The 20,576-nt window shown below is 39.2% G+C and overlaps 1 protein-coding gene and 1 long non-coding RNA gene across 2 annotated transcripts; one reads left to right on the plus strand and one right to left on the minus strand.

Annotated features, from left to right (window-relative positions):
- Positions 1–2,549: 2,549 nt before the first annotated feature.
- Positions 2,550–15,675, minus strand: cdm (importin-13-like protein cdm). Its single transcript, XM_073084640.1, has 17 exons — positions 15,276–15,675; positions 14,903–15,070; positions 14,509–14,625; positions 14,097–14,209; positions 13,114–13,290; positions 12,048–12,234; positions 11,495–11,701; positions 10,940–11,116; positions 9,986–10,232; positions 9,157–9,347; positions 8,191–8,334; positions 7,574–7,765; positions 6,021–6,158; positions 5,367–5,580; positions 4,407–4,544; positions 3,648–3,816; positions 2,550–2,912 (listed from the first exon to the last, which is right to left on the minus strand). The coding sequence occupies exons 1-17, from the start codon at positions 15,426–15,428 to the stop codon at positions 2,792–2,794; spliced, it is 2,853 nt and encodes a 950-aa protein (XP_072940741.1). The 5' UTR covers positions 15,429–15,675; the 3' UTR covers positions 2,550–2,791.
- A 2,346-nt stretch (positions 15,676–18,021) lies between these two features.
- Positions 18,022–19,810, plus strand: LOC140750659 (uncharacterized). The gene is made up of 2 exons (XR_012103236.1): positions 18,022–18,143; positions 19,074–19,810. It is a non-coding gene; the product is annotated as an uncharacterized LOC140750659 (long non-coding RNA).
- The last annotated feature ends 766 nt before the right edge of the window (positions 19,811–20,576 follow it).

Raw genomic sequence — 20,576 nt, forward strand, 5'->3', positions numbered from 1 at the left:
CTGACAAGTGTGAGTTTGCAGGCCGAGCCGCAGGCGAGGACTGCAATCACACGAGTCAGAAAAACATTTTTCGTCCGCGTGTTGTATAAAATTTTATATTACGGGGTCGGAAATGGGGGTTTTGCGCACGCGAAGCGTGCGTAAAACGTCCATTTACGCACGCCGTGATATAAAAAATATATAGATTTATTGGGATTGGGATTATAATATTGATGGCAATTCTTTCCGAAAAAGATCGATCTTTGAATCGATTCGAATCGAAGTGCAATAAATCGATTCACAAAAAATCGAGGCCCGAAGAATCGATTCCATCTTCGATCTTTTTTCGAGGATAGCGAAAAAAAAGGTTATCAGGATCAAACAAGCAATGAAATAATGTATCCGTCAGCAAATCCTTACTTCCTTACTAATATTATAAATGTGGAAGTAATTCTGTCTGTCTGTCTGTCTGTCTCTTTACGGCTAAACCACTGAAACGATTTGAATGGAATTTTGTACAAAGATAGTCTGAGACCTGAGAAAAGACATAGGATAGTTTTTATTCCGGAAATTCCACGGGAACTACGGATGGCGATCTGAGATCGATTAATCGGAGAATCGATCTTTTGAACCAAAATATCGATTATTTTAATCGATCTACAGTAATGGATCGTTTCAGTGAATCAATCTTTCAACCCAGAAGATCGAAATTCGATTTTTTCATAATTTTCCTACAGTTACTTTACTTATTCATATGTTAGTCGATCATTTACCTATTTATATAAAAATGAATATTTGTCTATATATATTTTATAGAATCGGAAACTATGCATTTGATCAAGTGATGATCTTTTGCAAAGTTGTTGTCCAAGAGCCCACGAAGGTTTGGGAGTTGGTAAGACCAATTTTCGACTGTTGACACCACTGTCATTCCAATGAAGGTACAAATTTTCTATTTTATGTATGTCATATGATTTCTTTAAAATGCGGGCGCAGCCGCGGGCACCACTAGTATCATATAAATGCCTACGCAATAATCGCACGTGTAACGTTAACAGTGATGCTATCGCTACTGACAGGGCGATAGTGGAAGCCCGCGCGGGGAGTGGAAGGGCTATTGAGTACCAAGGCCAGGTGTCATGTTAATTCGACCGGGTTGTAAATACATATATGTACAGATATTGTAATGTCACGCAGGAGCCGTGGCAACAAAACGATTTTTTTTTTCTTTACAATATTTTGAAATGGCGCGCATGTGCAGTACGCAGTCTTGTTATTATTGAAATAAATCCTTTAATACTTGTCCCTGTAGTTAAATTAAACGAATGCGGTTAACATCAAATGACCAGAACTATTTGCAGTGGAGATTCGTAGTTCGTACACAAATGTTTAAATGAGCACAGTGGCTGGTTAGGAGGTTGGCAATTTTGTTATCGCTGTACATTTTACGTTGATAGGAGTGAGTGGGTTAGTCACACACTTCTAAAAACTTTTTCTTTTTAAGAACTCGAGTATATGTAGGTTTCCTGACGACATAAGTATATTGCATTTAAATAGCCGCTGCGAAAAATGGTCAGTGTGCGCACTCATATAACGAGTATTGATAGGAATTCCCGATGCGTCTTCTGACTGCCCTCCATTTGTGTCGTGCGATATTTTTTTTCTTTTTGTAGTTCTAATGTAATAAACTGTATTTTGAAACATTTTATGTAAGGATTTAATGCAGACATTTTATGTTAAGTATCGTATATGTTGGGAATTTTCCAGCACTATTGCTAAAATTTAACCAACATTTCAAATATAAATAATCGATACTATCATAATCATGTCTACACAATATATATTTATTTTTAAGTTAATAATAAAAAGGATAATATATAAATTTATGTTTTATTTCTCTCTAAAGCAGAAAACACTATATATACAATCTAAGATTACCTATTCATAAATTATTTATAAACAATATTATTCAACAAAACATGATAAAGTATTACAAGTTTCAAATTTGAGCGTTGATTTTATTTAAATTAATTGCTTTTTCAAGATAGAAAAAAAAGTACATATTTTACTGTAAGTATTTAACAGGTGTAGTGACAACATTTTATTGACAGATGACTGTTTATATTATTTGTTTAGGGCGCTGCAACAGTATTGTTTCATAAATGTAACCCTGAAATATTTGTCATATGAGATGGTCACTACAATTTATTGTTTGATTCGCAGTTCAATATTGTCGCCAACAACGCAGCTCTATTACTGTCAATTTACCTACATACCTTTTTTGTAACATAGGAGTAGCAAACGAGCATGCAGTCCACTGCCCATGGACATCTGTGATCAAACCTAAATGTCTATTGCGTGTTACAAAATCGTACACATATAACCTTTCTATAAGACTGTACCGCTGTAATGTTGGTTCAGTACATATTTCTGAAGTCTGCGCTCATATTTGAGACGCTGCGCTGCTTACGCCGTTATCCAACGAAATATATTGAGCGTCGACTTCAGAATCGTGTACTCAACCAACAATTATTTGAATTATGTTTTTAATTCGCAGTGACAAAAGTTGATTGTATTTTTTTGTTAAAATATTTTTATTTCGTAATATATCAGTGCTAGTACCAAGCGACGATCCGAGATCCGAGATCGACTATCGCTAAAGTTATTTTGTCACTGAGCTCCTTGTTATGTGATTATCATGTAATGTCAAGGTTCGTGTCAGATATAAGTTATATTATAATAAAAGACATAGTCCCAAATAGGATTCACGATCGGTGTACGTGGTTTCTAGTTCATACTAGTAGAGTAATTATTAGGCCACCAGCTGCTTGGAGGCCATCGTCTGTCGAGCGTACTCCGTGCCGATGAGGCCGCGGCAGGCCAGGGAGAACTCTTGCACAATCTCCAACATACGTCGTTTACTATTTTTCTCTCTGAAAATAGTTATTTATGTAGGTTTAACATGATGTAGAAGAGAAATAGGGTTTCTATTCTAATTGAGTAATCAAATAATATTTACTGGGAACTTAAGTTTAGGGATAATGTACATTGATCGTCAAACCAACGAGGTATATTTTTTTATTTTATTATTTTTATTGCAAATATTTTGTAGAAATTTTAATACTTCTTAAAAAAGACTGTGTGACGTTACAAGATGTGTGTTGTGCTATTATTTGTGTTCAAAATATTTAACTTTAAAAAAAAATTAACAACAACAAAAAATACATTTGGATTGTAATTTTTGAACAGATCTTGATATTTATTCGGTGCGCGTACCCTTACCATGAGTTTTTACGACTGACTATATCAGTCATATAGTCAGTCGTAAAAACTTTTTTGGTATTTGTTTACGTATTTGCCCATACAATTTCCAATCAGCGCCCCTAGCGGATTGTATTAGAACTATAGTGTCAGTAACGTAACATTAAATGTCTACATTGACAAAATGGCGCTTTATGTTTTGTTTCTCTTTTTTGCAAACATGTGAGGGAGACAAAAAGTTTATCGTCACTTGAGCACTTATTTATTGCTACGTTTACTCGGTCTACTGAAGCAAACGGAACAGAAAAATGGATTGAGTAAACGTAACGTAAAACTGTGGGATGTTTTTAAAACTCACGGTAAGGGTACCGATTTGCGTGTGATCGCGAACGTGTGCACGCGTGTACCTGAGCACGGCGGCGAGGAAGGCGTCGCGGTGGTGCGGCGCGGGCGCGGCGGCGGCGGCCAGCGCGGGCCGCAGCCACGCGCCGAGCTCCGCGCCGCGCCACGCCGCCTTGTTCAGCGCCAGCAGCAGCACCGCCAGCGGCTCTATGTGGTTGCGCGGCGTCAACCCACCTGCCACCATAAGTATACATATCTCACCGCCTCGTAACTGAAGGAAGCCATTAAATGGCTTTAACGGCTGACAAAGCTGTGAGCCAATTAATGGCTGCCATGGTGTAATTTACGCGGAACAATGCCGATATGCGCAGTTAAGAGGTGCAAAAACACAACATCGAAGAAAAAGTGCGGAGAAATAGTTTAATTCGTAAATTATTTAAAAACTACATATTTTTAATATTATTCAAATACGAAAATAGATGACAGTGACAATTTAAATTGTCAAAACTGGTTACATTTTCCTAGGTTAGCTTTCATTAAATAGTATATTAAATATGTATAGAAGATAAATATCTTAAACCATATGCCTATGCCTTTAATGTTTTGAAATAGGAGAAACCCTTGTGGTTCGACTTGGCGGCACCAGCGCCACACCTATTTCTGCCTAAAAACAGTAGGGTTAAGCGTTTGGTTTTAAGGGGGTGGGAAGGGTTTATAGTTTTAGCATAATTACGTACATACAAACATACACATTTTTTATATCTTACGCGATCAAGAAATACGGCAATTTAGCAACGTATGAAGCGTACAAATCCAGCACCGACCTATGCAGCGCAGCAGCGCGTCGACGATGTCGCGCGCGTGCGGCTGCAGCGCGTCGGCGCGCGCGGCCGCCAGCGCCGCCAGCCAGCCGCACGCCGCGCGCGACGCCTGCGGCTCCGGCAGCTTCATGCACGTGCATGCTGGCCACACATAAATAAAAACATATATAAAAACATATATAGATACATAAAAGTAATGAAATGTTTTTACTTCTGCTCTGTTTTGATATTACTATAATATTCGAAACATAGGCATAGACCGAGAGTACTCATTACCTATAAGTGTGAACGAGAGATCTGATAAAAATCAGTTCGCACGTTTGTAATGGCCCAACTATAAATTTATTCACTTAGATGCAATGGAAATGCAATGCAATGGAAATTACAGCAAATTATATGATAGAAGAGTATGATAAATCATTATAATACATACATTCGCTGTTATTTTTCAAAATTCGAAATTTATATTTATTTTATCGTCAACCTCCTTCTGTTGCATTGCTAAAAGTGAAAAAAGTGAAAAAATATTTCTTCAACTATCAGAAATATTACCCGAAACTAAATTTTTCCTACTGTTTTTCTTTATAAGAAAATTATGTTAACATCTTCTATACTAATATTTACCATAAAATGATATTTTAAAAACAAATAGCAGTGATAGCCTAGTGGTTAAAAAACTCGGCCTCTCGATTGAGAGGTCCGAGGTTCAAATTTCAGGCACGCACCTCTGATTTTTCAAAGTTATGTGCGTATTAGAAATTAATTATCACTTGCTAATCGGTGAAGGAAAACATCGTGAAGAAACCTGCACACCTGGATATTTATAAAAAAAAATCTAAAATGCCCAGCAGTGGGACAGTAATGGGTAGTTGATGATAAATAACAAATAAGTTTCATTAGTTTATAAAATCGAAATTCCTCTGGTTATCGCTACAATACAAAAGCCAAACACATAACACATACCCAAATCGATCAACTCCGGGAAGAGGTCGTCGAGCGCTTCCATGGCGTGGTGTGCGGCCTTCTTCTTGGCGACGGTGGCGAGCAGCGAGTAGAGCGCGTCGACGAGGTCGGGGCGCGCGGCGGGCTCGGCGGCCACGCGCCGCGCCGTGCGCGCCACGCACGCGCGCGCCAGCCCCGCGCCGCCCGCCCACGCCGCGCCGCCGTACACCAGCAGCTGCCGACACCCAGCGAACGATCATCACATTATTCATTGGACGTAGTTATGCAAGATGGATCCAACCCACAAATACCGTTTTTTTAGTTACTATCACAAATGGCATTTCCACATCAACTTTCGTATATGCAAAAAATATTCAAGCTGCATGGTACATTTTTTCTTTTGAAATATAGAAATATCAGTGATACCAATAATAAATTAGGCAATTTAACTTTTACTAAAAGACCTATTTCCTCAAAAGCTAGTTTTTGTGGTTGGGTCTATTTTGATAAATACGATATACTTTAAATTACTTTGATTGCAAAATAATATAAGCTATTATACTATATTTTTATTACTCTAACCTAAAATTAAATAAATAAACTACAGTGACCATAAGCAGAACTAAGAATATCTCGTATGTATCTTTTAACTTTGGATATAAATTCAACACTTACGTATTTTACCACATCCAGACCAACAGGACAAGGTAGCGTTTCGAATCCGCTAACGGTGAGCTGCGCGATTTCGTTCACCATCGGTAGGCAATCCACCATCAGCGCCGATACCGCTTGCTTCAATATTTGGAACATTGGCTGCGGTCAAAATTAAAATATAAATATGGCAATACGATTTTTAAATTATACTGTTTGGGGCGTTTGCGAAAATTAATGAGAGTGATTTTTATTTTTTTATAAAACTGGTGGACATATAAATCGACACCACAATGTGGTTAGTAAATATTGCAAGTTTTGTAGAAAATCGGTTTCGTTATTACATAATACATTACACTTTTCTATTTTTTTGTGTTGTATGGTTTAATTTCTAGCGTCTCCACATTATATTGCGACACCAAATAAATATAACTTTTTATGAGTGTATACACTTATGCATACACATTTCTTTTAATATTTACGTATTCGTGATAAACACCGATGTAAATATAAGACGTAAGCGATTTGTATGCGTCCATTAGGCGATTCCCTGTATCGTGGGTGCCAGTGACGTAAAAGACGGATTCATTAACACCCAGGCTCAGCATAAAAATCCAAAGTCAACAATCAGTTGTTTATTAAGTTAAGATTAAAACTACTTCGCAACAATCTATGTATATATTTTAAACCATGCAGTATTCATACATATTATATACCATCATACATATTTGTAGCGGATTGTTGCGAAGTAGTTTTAATCTTAACTTAATAGTAGGGGTGTGCGAATATCGTTCGAATCGAATCGAATCGAATATCAATATTCGATTCGAAATTCGAATCGAATAATTCGAATTTTCGAATTATTCGAAATTCTTCGAATAATTCGAAAAATTTCGAATAATTCGAAAAATTTCGAATAATTCGTAAAAAAATCGAATTATTCGAAAGTTTTCGAATAATTCGCGAATTAAGGGGGTATTCTAGTCTAGAAGCATGAATTTCAGGTAATTTTTTGAAGTGCCGTAAAAAAAGGCAATCAATATTTTTACCATCCATTTTTTTATAAGTTATTTATTAACATTACAAGAATAGGATCATCCCCAAATTTCAATTTTTACTATTTTTAAAAAAATCGAAAAAGTAAAAAAAAAACTATATTAATTGTTCTATTTGTGTAACTATATGGTTTAAATAAAATGTATATTGATTATTGAATGTTAAATTTTTATTCGAAAATTGAAAATAAGAAACCCTGAAAAAATTCGAATTATTTAAAAAAAATCGGATTATTCAAAAATTTTCGAATTATTCGAAATTTTTCGAATTATTCGGGAACTTTCGAATAATTCGAATTCTCGAATTATTCGATTCGAGTTTCGAATCGAATATTAATATTCGATTCGGAACGAATAATTCGTAAGTTCGAATTATTCGCACACCCCTACTTAATAGCATGGATTTCCGCAAAGTAACGCCTGCTACAATTAACAATCAGTTGACCGTCAGGGGTTCGAAATTGGAACGGCCACGCGGGTGGTCACCAAGCGTGACCCTCGCAGCACGAGTGACGGACTCACGTCAGCGAGCGCGGCGTGGTGCGGCATGGGCGCGAGCGCGGGCAGCAGCGCGCGCAGCAGCTGCGCCGCCAGCGCCGGCCGCGCGCCCAGCGGCGACAGCAGCGCCGCCACGCACTTGGCCGCGCGGTCCGCCTCCACCGCCGCGCGCGACGCCGCCGCCGGCTGCGCGCCCTTGTCGCACACCACCTCCACCTGCACACACATACATTAGTACCAGTAGTAGTAGTGTGTGTTGTAGTGGTAACAGCAGTAGTAGTAGTAGTTGTAGTAGTAGCACTGTGTAGTAGTAGTAGTTCTTATACCATACATTATGAGTAAAGATTACTCACTCCTAACATTCCTACCTGATATTCCTACCTGAGGTCGGCCACAGATGCGGCGCTACCCCTGAGGACTAAGCTGGAACGCCTCGGAAAAGTATGTCTCCTTTGCCACACCTTTCAAAGCAGAACACAGCAGCGGTTAACACTGCTGTTACGAGGCAGAAATAGGTGTGGCGAACGTGCTGCCAGAGTCGAACCGCAAAGGGTTCTACCACCTTCAATATTCAGCTATGATGCTACACGGATACACTGAGGTTACTTAAGTGTCGTCACAATAAAACGTGTGCAACTCACATGTGCGGCGAGCTCGTCGTGCAGCGTCTGCGCGAGGTGCAGCGCGGCGGGCGCGGCGGAGGCGGGCGCGCCGGCCGCCAGCGCCGCGCCCGCCGCGCTGATCAGCTGCCGCCGCACCCATGCGTCCGAACGACCCTCCGGACTCTGACGATACATACATTTCTTCGTTCATTTTTACTTCTAAAATAATCTTCTTATACTTTTGATTATAGTCGTCACAATGTAATAGGGCCATATTGACACATGCCATCCTAATGTCATTAACGTTTTAAACTAACTTTGTAGCAGGCAGTTTACGACCACGTGACGGCTAGAGCTTGCGGCTTCAAAGCATTCGAAAGAAACCATAATCCATTAACTTTTTTATATTAAACTTACTATTAACTTATTACTTATTTAAATAATGCAAACTTAGAATTACCAATAATTGATTATTTACCCCTTTTTATCATAACAACAATAAAATAATCAAGACTTTGTTTCTTAGTGAATGATAAAACTCAAAATAAAATTACGTGCGATGCTTTATTTAAACTTCTAAACATGATAAAAATTTTAAATGACACTAGAATTTATTATCTTTCCCCTTTTTATTAAATCTTTAAACGTTTTAGAAAAATGTGAAATAAATATTCTGTTTACAAAATATTAAGTAATCTATACAACACGATGAGGGGTTGTAATCGATTTGTCGTAAAAATCGGTTTCTTTAGTTAACGATTTGTATATCACATGCTTAGTGCCTAGCGACGGCATGTGTTAAAATGGGCCTATTAAATTGTGACGACTATAGTTTACTAATGGATTGTTTTACTGTAATCACTTTCAAAGAGAATTTAGTTACACATACTAAGTCGATTACATGCGTTAAATGAAGACGAGACGTAAGTCACATACGAGCAATTCCGCTTTAACATACATCTCAAGCCAAAACCTAGTAACAAATACTCGAGGAGGTTCGCGTACCTGCGCGGCGCGCACGATGTCCTCAGCGAGCTCGGCGGCGGCGGCGGGGCAGTCGTCGCAGAGCTTGCGCAGCGCCAGCGCGGCGGCGGCCGGCGCCCGCGCCAGCGCGCCGCCCGCCGCGCGCACGCACGCGCTCGCCAGCTCCTCGCCCTCCTCCGTCTGCAGCGACCCCACCCACGCCGCGTAGCTGCCTGCGGGCACGTTGTGACCGTTAGGCCGTTTGTACACCGCAACCGTCACCGAACCGATACCGATAATTAATGACGGCGCCGAAGTAGTGTACATAAATTTACTATAGCCGGTTGTCTACCGCTCGTTCGTCACCCGAGCATCGTCATTCCGGCCGCCGTTATTTCAAGTAGATCGGCGTGACCGCTAAATCGGCATCGAGATTTTGATGGACAGACGTGCCGACAATATAAAACACGTTGAAACTTGTCCATACACTGTCGTCACACGCGTGACAAGTTGAACAAAATAAAACGCCGGTATCGGTCACGGTGGACAAACTATCGCCGTTACGTTATATTAAAATCGGCCCGAAATAATCTCATTCTTGGTATCGTCTCGGTGACGGTAGCGGTGGGCAAACGGCCTTACGGCGATAAGCTGGCACTATGGTGGATCGTAAAGCGATTTGAACTTTTCGCAATTATGTGGATGCTTGTTTATTTTTAGGATTATTATTTATTTTTAGGATTTACTAAATCATGTTGTTCTAGAGACTAGAATTTGCAATATTTAAATTTGCTATAAATTGCATAGTATATAACTTTGCATTTAGTATAAGTTACGAATTACAGAAAGAAACAAAAGGCTGTGGACCGACCGAGGCAGTCGAGCGCGGTGGTGAGCATGCGCTTGTTGTGCGCGGTGTTGGCGACGTGCACGGCGTGGTGCAGCGCGCGCAGCAGCGCGGCGGGCGCGGCGTCGGCGGGCGGCGTGTCGGCCAGCGCCTGGAACACGTGCAGCGCCGCCTCGCGCCGCGCCTCGCCCCGCGCCTCGCCGCGCGCGCCGCTCAGCGCGCCCTCCACCACCTGCCAGCACGCCACGCCCAGGATGCCGTGGCAGTACAGCTGCACGAACGACACACGTTCATTATAATGATAAACGTTTATTGCCATCATAATACAGTTTAATACATTTACATTTTACAGTATTATTAATATGGCAAAAGGAATTCGGCTCAGGATTGCTGTCTCAGAATCAGATTCGATTAGCGCTGTTTTTCAGCCGCTCCTATAATCCCTGTGGTGTTAGGTGGATAAGATGGATAAGAGGATCGTTAGCCGCTGAGGCATCTCCTGGGTTTTGAAATCCAAGTGTGTGTATGTGTACGTGTGTGTATGAGTGTGTTTGTGTATGGAAGTGTGTAGGTACGTATTTGAAGGTTAATTACTGTGTTCAATGGTTTCGCAAAGGAAGATCCTCCTTCAGATAGAGTTATCGTGCCTGAGGAGTGGCCGTGATCAGAGTCTCAATTCGGAATTCAAAATGTTAAGACATATTCATAAGCGTGACTCAAAACAGAGTGGCGCTATCTTTTAACAAGTTGCGGAAAGTCATTACAATATGTCCACCATACATTTTTTAAAAACACATCGATTTTCAAAAAGATACTTTTCTACTACATATTTGATTGTTTTTATTATAAGCTAAACTGAGAGGCTTGCAAGGGAAGTTTGAAAGTGAACATTGTATTAATTTAAAAAATATTAAGGATAATTCAATTTAGTTATTTTTTATCTTATAAAAAAAAATTCAAGAGCAATATAAAACTAACCACTGTATCACCGATATCTTGTCTATAACAACGCAACTGTTCCTCGTCATCCCGCGAGAGAGTTTGTTCCGTGGGCGCCTCTGCCTTAGTGATAAGTGTAAGCAGCAACTGTGTAAATACTTCCTTCCACACTGGATGCACTTTTTCATCTCCTCTTCTCATGTGTAGTATTTCATCCTACGGAGAACATTCATAAATACGTTTATTATTAATGATTATTACTTAGTTAGCTCATATGATACATAAAAGCAGTCTAACAACTAATTATATAATACAACTAATTATATATTAGTACAATATTAAGAAAAGTTAAAAATACAACGCTTGAGTTTGATTGGGTTCTAAAACACGGTATATTATTTACACTTTCAATGTTATCAAGTTTAACTATAAAAGTATAAATATAGGTATTGTTCGACTTGATCTTTTTATAGTAAAACGTTTTAGGTTTCATCTGTGGCGGAGGGCTAGAGAGATGGTGCGCGTGCAGTACCGACCTGCAGCGTGTACCAGAGGCCGAACACGAGGTTGGAGCGGGTCCCGTGTAGTACCGACCTGCAGCGTGTACCAGAGGCCGAACACGAGGTTGGAGCGGGTTTCGTGCAACGGGTAGTGTCCGGGCGCGGCCTGCGCGGCCAGCAGCAGCCGCAGCAGGCGCCGCGCCGCCGCGTCCGCCGGCTCGGCCTGCACGCCCGCCACCAGCACGCGCGCGTGGCACTCCGTCACCGCCACGCAACACGTTATCACCGCCGACAGCAGCTCCTGGACAGTTTATATACTGTTATTACTTTCTTGGAACAAAATTCCTTATCCAATTAAATGAAGTTATGGACGTTACGGCGAAAAGAGATTAGAGAGAGTCAGAGAGAGAATAATCCACGGAAACGCAGAAGTTGTCAAAAGGAAAACCTTTTGAGTAGAAGAATATATAAAAATCCAGATCCAGAACAGCATGACCTGACGTTTCAACCTGTTATTAACACGACGTGACAGATGCGTTATTACTACTCCTGAAAACGTTGGAACTTCTCGGATAAGTATGTCTCCTGTACTGCACCCTTCAAATTGAAACACAGCAGTGATTTATACACAGTAACAGTGTACATACCTCATTGATAGAGTTGGGCACGTTGTGCGCGGCGAGCAGCGGGTCGGCGAGCGCGGCGAGGTCGGCCAGCAGCAGCGCGGCGGTGTGCTCGTGGCGCGCCGCGTCGCCCACCACGCCCGCCGCGCGCACCGCGTTCAGGCACGCCTCGCACGCCTCCAGCGCCAGCCCGCACACGCATTCGTTCCAACTGACGTGTTTTTCTTTTTAAATATAGGAATAACAGACGAGCATGCATTCACCTGATGGTAAGTGGCTCCTGCAGCCCATGGACAGGTAATCAACCCCAGACAGGATTAGACATTCCTACCTGAGGTCGGCCACAGATGCGCCGCTACCCCCGAGGACTAAGCTGGAACGCCTCGGAAAAGTATGTCTCCCTTACCACACCCTTCAAAACGGAACACAGCAGTGCCTAACACTGCTGTTTAGGCAGAAATAGGTGTGCCGGTGGTACCGCCGGAGTCGAACCACATAAGGTTCTACCACCTTCGTGTGAAGAAAGGCTTTTTGTTTTGTTATTAAAGGCGTTTAATTGATGCATATTGCTATATTGTTACTGGTCAAATACCTGACTTATATTACTCAAAGTCTTACTAAGTCTTCACACTAAATAACTCACGAAACATGCTTATAAAGTATAGATTGAGTGACTGAAGCATTAAATTTGATCTTTCAAACCTCCTTCGATCGATTAGGGCCTATGGTATATTAAGTTGGAAAAGTTTATTCAAATCTGATAAAGACTTCTGGAGATTAATGTCTTCATAGAAACAAATAAGATTTCCAGGTTTGTTATATTTACATTAAGTACCTGTATGATTACAAAAGGAAAAAACACCCTGGAAATATTTACCATACCACTTTAGCATTCATATACTTTTAAATTTAATTGTTTTAATTTTTAAAATAAAAATGAATGGACATGTAAATATTATTCATAACATAACACATGCATAAACCGAGATCACTCACGTGCAAAGTACGAGCACGACGGTGAAAAGCGCGCAGCAGAGCGAATTTCAATATTATTTATGACATTATACATGCATAAACTGAGATCGCTCACGTGTAAAGTACGTGGACGACGGTGAATAGCGCGCGGCAGAGCGGCGTGCGCTCGGCCAGCGTGGAGGGGGTGTCGGCGCCCTCCTCGCCGCCCAGCGCCAGCCAGCTGCCCGCGCACGTGGCCGCCGCCAGCCACGCCTGCACCACCTCGTCGCTCGGCGGCTCCTTGCTGTAGTCGCTGGACAATCACAACAACAATCATTAACTCGTATACCTGTGGGACCATTGTAGCGGCACCATTGCTTTCAGATTTTCCTATGTGGATATACGCTTAGATATAAAAAGTATATCGGGCAATTCAAGTATTACGTGAGTACAATTGCCATGCGTGACATGGGGGTAGGGGAGTCTAGATGATGATTACATCATCGGTAGTTATCTACTGGTTTACACAAATGACAACCCTCCTAAATAATTGTAATAAATCTGCTTACGTAATACTTGAACGGCTCCCAAATAAATCATTTGAATGATTTTTTACATGAAATCCTAGTATAGTATACTAGCTTCCATATGTGACTTTGCATGGAATTTAGATTATGAATTTATAGGCGATACCGCACGAGCCTCGTCAGATTCTTCATTTATCATGAAGGTAAAGGCAGCTCATTGGTATCAGGCAGAGGAGATAATTAGTTACACCAAGAAGAAACACTATTAACTCACACCTAATCTTTATTTTATAACTGTCATCACTTTATATCACTTTACAATTAACACATCCTATGATGTTCCACCAACCATTTGGAGCGCGTGCGCATCGGTTGGAGGCCACGATCAAACCAAAGAGAATATAACCACAATCGAACTGCCAGTAAAACTAGCCGGCCACCACTCCAGTGCTCACTGTTACGTTATAGTGTCATAATGGTTCAATGTTCATTAATAAATGGTATTGGCAGAAATTTCATTTCAAAAATTAAAACATGGTTATGTATGTACTATGAAATCATTACTGTACAATGTCTTATCAATTTAACTTACTTATATACTGTCTGCAAGTAGCGTAACATGTCATCTAGTACCATAGTAGATGCTTGTTGCAATGCTGCTCGATTTTTCCTTCTAAGTATGGTCCCCATTGTCATACTGTTATACTAAAATACAAAATATTAAGGTAAATGTCGAAAAATAACACATCTATTAAACAATTTATACTTTACACATTTAATTTTTTCACATATCAATATAGAATGCAGTATAATAAATACATGTTTTCATTCCAAAGGTACTACTACTGCTACTAATATTTCTACCTAATAACAACAGTTTTAATCATTGCTATGCTGTGGTTTGAAGGTACTTGGTCTCTCTCTCTTATTGCTTCACTTGTAATTTCTATCAGTCAAGCAAAACATTACTTTATCCCATACAATAGACTTCAAAGTAGTCTTACTTCTTCAGGTATCACAGTCAGTACTTCCAGCAACAGTGATGTGTTCTCAGCTGTGGAGAGTGGACTCAACACTGCAGCAAGATCCTCAGAACCTTGCTGCAGTATAAATGCTGCCAGCTGGAACAAAACATATGTCTCATTAGAAAAATAACAATAAATAATAAAGGTTGAAGGTGAATCAACAATAATAAAGGTTTTTCATAAAATATTGGCAAACTTTTCTTGCATAACATAATATGTTTATAATTTATCACATTAAATTAAAAACTCTGTAAAAAATAACACAACTATTATAATAACTTCATTCATGTTGTGAAACTACTATGCAAGAATGCATGATGTGTAGTTTATTTTTGAACAATTAATAATAGATTATAAATAAATGCATACTTACACTAATACATAGTCTGTTTGTTACTATCTTTGGCCCCATAGAATAGTTGACTACAGCTTGTAATAGCTTTTGTTTGAGCTCCTCGTAGCTTTCTGGAGGCACCTCATTCCAGCACCGAAGGATTTTTGTGTGCAATGTTGTTGCTGCATAGAACTGCACTTCTGTGTTCTATGGAATATAGAATATCACAAATTATATACAAGAAGAGGTATGATGCACAATATATTATTGGCATACACAACTTATAGTTCTAGAGAATGTACAGTCACTTACACACGGCTAGGCTATATACAAAGCTCTTATCATTCTGAAAGGGTACTCATATCCAGCAGTGGTACTGCAAGGGGTTGATAGTAATGACGATGATGCATACCTTGCTAGGTTGAAGTAACTCCCACACAAAGTTCCAGGCCTCAGGAACCCTCTGGGCCTCTGTAAGCCAAGAGTGAGCATTTGCTCTCTCCGCTTGCTCTCCGTTGTAAAACACAGAGACGGCATATTCTAAATTTTGTACTGTATACTCCATTTGTGAAAATATAAAAATAATGTATGTTTATGCCACAAACATAATCGTTTTAATTCTTAACATTTACTATTTATTATTCACACTTACAAAATATATATACAACAATTCATTACATTATATTATAAAAAGTACACTTTAAATTGAAGAATTTGTACGAGGAAATAATATAAATTCATAAATTGATTTAATATTTTGATATTGATGTTTTTTAAACGTCAGAGAAAAGATGTCACCTGGAAGTATATAACATGACAAGCATGACAATCTAGATTAAAAATAAATTTTGTTTTCTTAAATAACGCCAGCCTTAAGGCGCATAGACTAAATAGGAAAGAACAGCAAAAGAACAATAAGAACAATATGCTGTGCATATTATAGTCTTCAACAAAAATAGTACATTACAATACGAGGACGAAAAATTTTTTTCTGACAAGTGTGAGTTTGCAGGCCGAGCCGCAGGCGAGGACTGCAATCACACGAGTCAGAAAAACATTTTTCGACTGCGTGTTGTATAAAATTTTATATTACGGGGTCGGAAATGGGGGTTTTGCGCACGCGAAGCGTGCGTAAAACGTCCATTTACGCACGCCGTGATATAAAAAAACTTCAAGTACAAATCACGAGCGTTATATTTTCCTATATAGGAACCTACCTTAGGTTACTATACTCTTTGGTTATATTATACGATTTTTATGATAAAACCAACAAAGTTAAATCTTCAGATTTAAAAAAATGTTCGTCATCCTTAAGGTACAGTTACACATGCTAGTTAGTAGCACGAAAGCATGCTACTTTTGAGCAATTGCTACTTAGTGGTACGTGTGTCGAAACATTGCTAATAATGAGCATGCTAATTACGAGTATGCTCAAAAATCGACGGCCGTGCGATTTTTGGGCATGCTACCTGCGGCGCGGGTGGAAGGGGGCGTGCTTTTAGCGCGTGTGAACAGGTTTGCTTATTGAGCATGCTAGTAGCGATCAGTCGTTCACAGTAGATGCGCGTGCACAATTTCGCGCCAAAAATGTCTCGCTGGGGCGATGAAAAAACCTTGAAATTTGTAATTTTATATCGGAACAACGAGTGCCTATGGAATCCGCATATACCACAGTACAAAAATAATATTGCAAGAAATAATGCATATCAAGATTTAATAACCAACATGGACGATCCTACTTTGACAGTGAAAATTATAAAATCAAAAATCAAGAACTTGAGGTCCGTTTACCACAGCGAATTAAAAAAAATTGAGAATAGGGAATATGCACATTTTTATTTTATTATTTTAAACCACTTATCACATCGTTTTAACATAGTAAAAAATATAAACAATTTTATTAGTGTTTGAAATATTTTTTTAAAAATTATTTAAAGAGTCAATAAAATTTGACACATTTGAACGCCGCCATTTTACGCGCTCTTTGAATGACGTCACGTAGCGTGATTTGTATTAATATTGATGATAACTGTATGCACATAAAGGTATTATTAAACGTTTTCAGGTTTCATCGCTATTTACATCATGGGAAAGGCTAAATAACCACTTTATAAATATTTCCTAGAGTTATTGTGCAAAACCTGTACTATAAATACATTATATAGTGTTTTTTCTTTTGCAAAAGATGCGAAAATACGAAAAATGTGGTGCAAGATTATAGGAAACAGATATAGTATCTCCAAAACCGCATTAACATTTGTATTTACTGTAACAAACAATAATTTTAGGTAAATGATTTTAAAATATTGCATTGATCATCTACTTCGTTAGGTACTTATCGACTTCTACAACAAACACTATCATTTGAAACACACAAAATGCATTATAATCTATTATAATATTATAAAGATAGGTGATAGGTTGAAGGTGGTAGAACCCTTTGTGGTTCGACTCCGGAGGCACCACCGCCACACCTATTTCTACCTAATAACAGCAGTGTTAGGTGATGCTGTGTTGCGGATTGAAGGGTGTGGTAGGAGACAGACTTTTCCGAGGCGTTCCAGCTTAGTCCTCAGGGGTAGCGGCGCATCTATGGCCGACCTTAGGTGGGAATATCTAATCCTATCTGGGGTTGATTACAGATGTCCATGGGCGGACTGTATGCTCGTCTGCTATATTATAAAAAAAAGAATATTAACATAATAAGTTATGATCAGTTAAATATTTCCGAATTGATGCATTGCATAAAAAACAGTTTATTCATTTTGCATATTTTAGGTAAATAGTCCGATTGTGCTTTGACAAAACTACTTTCAATCATTGTTCTTGATTATTCCTAATAATACTATCTAGAAAAATCGCACTAGGTAATAAATAACACTGTAGGAATATAGACAAAAACATTTTTTCTCTCAAACAGTTTGAATATCGACGCCGATAAACATCGTAACACGCTATGTGACGTCATTTTTCGATTCGACCAATGGGAATGCGTTTTGCAAATTTGAATTTCGCGCGCATAATTTACGATTTTTGATTAATGTTTTAAACAATTTAACACGAAATAAAGAAAAAATAATGGTTTAGATGTAATTTCAGGACCGTAATGTACCGAGGAAAAAAATAACAAGCAAATCTAAATCACATGCATATTCCCTATTCCAAGCGATCCGGTTCTGGTGCCGCTACTGTGTACAACCCATCCATGTCCTGGTTTCACGAAATGCATTCTTTCCTTGGAGACACTGGCGATTACAGGGACCCTATTTCTATGGAATTGGTGAGTTTTGGTTTACAATACTTAAATAAAAATGCACGTAACTGTTAGTAACACACAATTATTTAATATCATAGAATAAGTAGTACAGCATTTTCTATGTATTAATTTAAATCATATGGCCTTGCCACGGTACCGCCTCTGTAGTTTCAAAGAGCTGCGCATAGGTGTCTCTTATCGCTCCTGCCTGTCGAGAAGCGTGGTTAGCGTAGCGTGTAGGTGGTAAGCCTTCCAAAGCAGTCCGTAGTTGTGCCCTCCATGATCCTGGTACCACAACACGTTGTTGTGTATCTTCAAAGTCGACGCATCTTTGCGTGATGTACATATCAGATGTTTTCCGAAGCCAATTGTGTAAAGAGCAGGCAGCTAATGTAATTCTATCGACATTTTTGGGGGCCATATCTATGGCATCCATAAAAACTCGAAATCGTGTCACTAAAATACCAAACGCATTTTCAACGATTCGTCTGGCTCTCGATAAACGGTAGTTAAATATCTTTTCTTTACGCGTTGGAGTTGTTCGATAGGGCTTCATAAGGTATAACTTTAGAGGAAAAGCAGCGTCTGCCACAATAACTGATTGGTCCGGAAAATTGAGAGTATTATTTTCCAAAGCTTGTGCTAAATTAGATTTTTGATAAACACCTCCATCAGAAGCTCTACCATTAGTCCCAACATTTACGTATGAAAAACAATAGTCATCATCAACTAATGCCAGAAGTATGATGCTATGAGCGCCCTTGTAGTTATAGTAGTCAGAAGTATCATCAGGGGCGAATATATTTATATGTTTGCCATCCAACGCTCCAACACAACCTGGAAAGTTCCATTTAGTTCTAAATCCATGTTCAATGCGTTTCCAATCTTCAGAACCAGGAATCTGTAAAAAAAAACAAATAAGTATTTTATAAACTTAATAGATTTTTTTTACAGAGAGACGAGCCATCGCAAGATTCACAACCAAGTGACGCTGTTTCATATTCAAACTCGTTGACGCCGCAATCGATGAATGTGTTATCACCCTCTCCTAGTCCAACTACAGAAGATCGATCACAATCGCGTTCATCTAATAACTCATCAACACGACGTAGAAAAAGAAGCTTACAAGAAGAACCCATTACATATGCTCTCGATCGTTTACAAAATATTAGTTCTGCGATAAATGCACCGCCTAATTACGACGAATTCCATTATTTTGCTCAAAATGTTGCAGCTCAATTGCGAACTCTACCATTGTACGACGCATTAGATGTACAACATGAGATCCAAACAATTCTGACTGCAGCAAGACGTCGACGCCAGTACCCAAATTTGTCTCCCTTTACACAAACAATGACTTTCATACCTCCCAGTACAAACACAAATACAGTCACTTACACACCTCCTACTACAAACACACAGACAATGACTTTCATACCTCCCAGTACAAACACAAATACAGTCACTTACACACCTCCTACTACAAACACACAGACAATGGCTTTCATACCTCCCAGTACAAACACAAATACAGTCACTTACACACTTCCTTACGCGTTATCCCAATCAGATTCTACTGTCCCTGAAGAAGATTTGTTGAACAAAGCATGGAAAATGTGTTAAAGTTAAATTTAGTTTAGTAAGTTTTTAATCTAGATTTTAAACAATAAATACTTGATCTAAACTAATAATCACTGGTTTACTTTACTTACCCGCATATAATCCTTCAGAGCATTGTATATTGCATCACACACTTCAGGTATAAATAGAGATATAGTAGACCTTGCAACTCTGTGAAGTGCTTCTAATGTGTATAACGAATCTCCAGTTGCTAGATACCTCAATGTCACTTCCAGTTTCACTTTTGGTGGAATAGCATTTCGCATGTGTGTATCTTGTTTCTTTATAGCGCTTTCAACTTTAGATAGTAACTCGTCAAACTGATGCGGTAACATGCGCAAATGATTTTTGTAACCATCAATATCTTCTTCTCGCATTTCTACTAGCAATCGAGTACTTGCTCCAAGTTGTTCCCTTCTACTTAGCCAATCACGGACCCAAATCTTCCTATTCCTTTTACATTGGTTTTTTCTCTTTCTACCTGAGAGAAGTCTTCGGATGCATTGCAACGATAGCAAAAGAATAACTTTATTAAGCTCCGTACGGATGGTTGTTTCATCGTCCATGTTTGAACTGAGCATGCTAAAATCGCATTTGTGTTTGGAGTGTTTGCTTTGAGCATGCTTATTAAGTAGCATACTTAAAACTAGCATGCTTATTGCTAGCAAATGTAAACAGTTCATAAGCATACTCATATTAAGCATACTTATAGCACGTTTTTTAGCATGCTATTCTAGAGCATGTGTAACTGTAGCTTTACTATTTAGTCTTGTGTTGTGAGTTGTGAGTGACATAAATATACTAGTGAACTTGGTAGTTGTAAATTATGGTACTGGC

The sequence above is a fragment of the Epargyreus clarus genome, unplaced genomic scaffold (assembly GCF_041222505.1).
Source record: "Epargyreus clarus isolate Ecla_fem2 unplaced genomic scaffold, WU_Ecla_fem_2.2 ptg000021l, whole genome shotgun sequence".
NCBI lineage: Eukaryota > Metazoa > Arthropoda > Insecta > Lepidoptera > Hesperiidae > Epargyreus > Epargyreus clarus.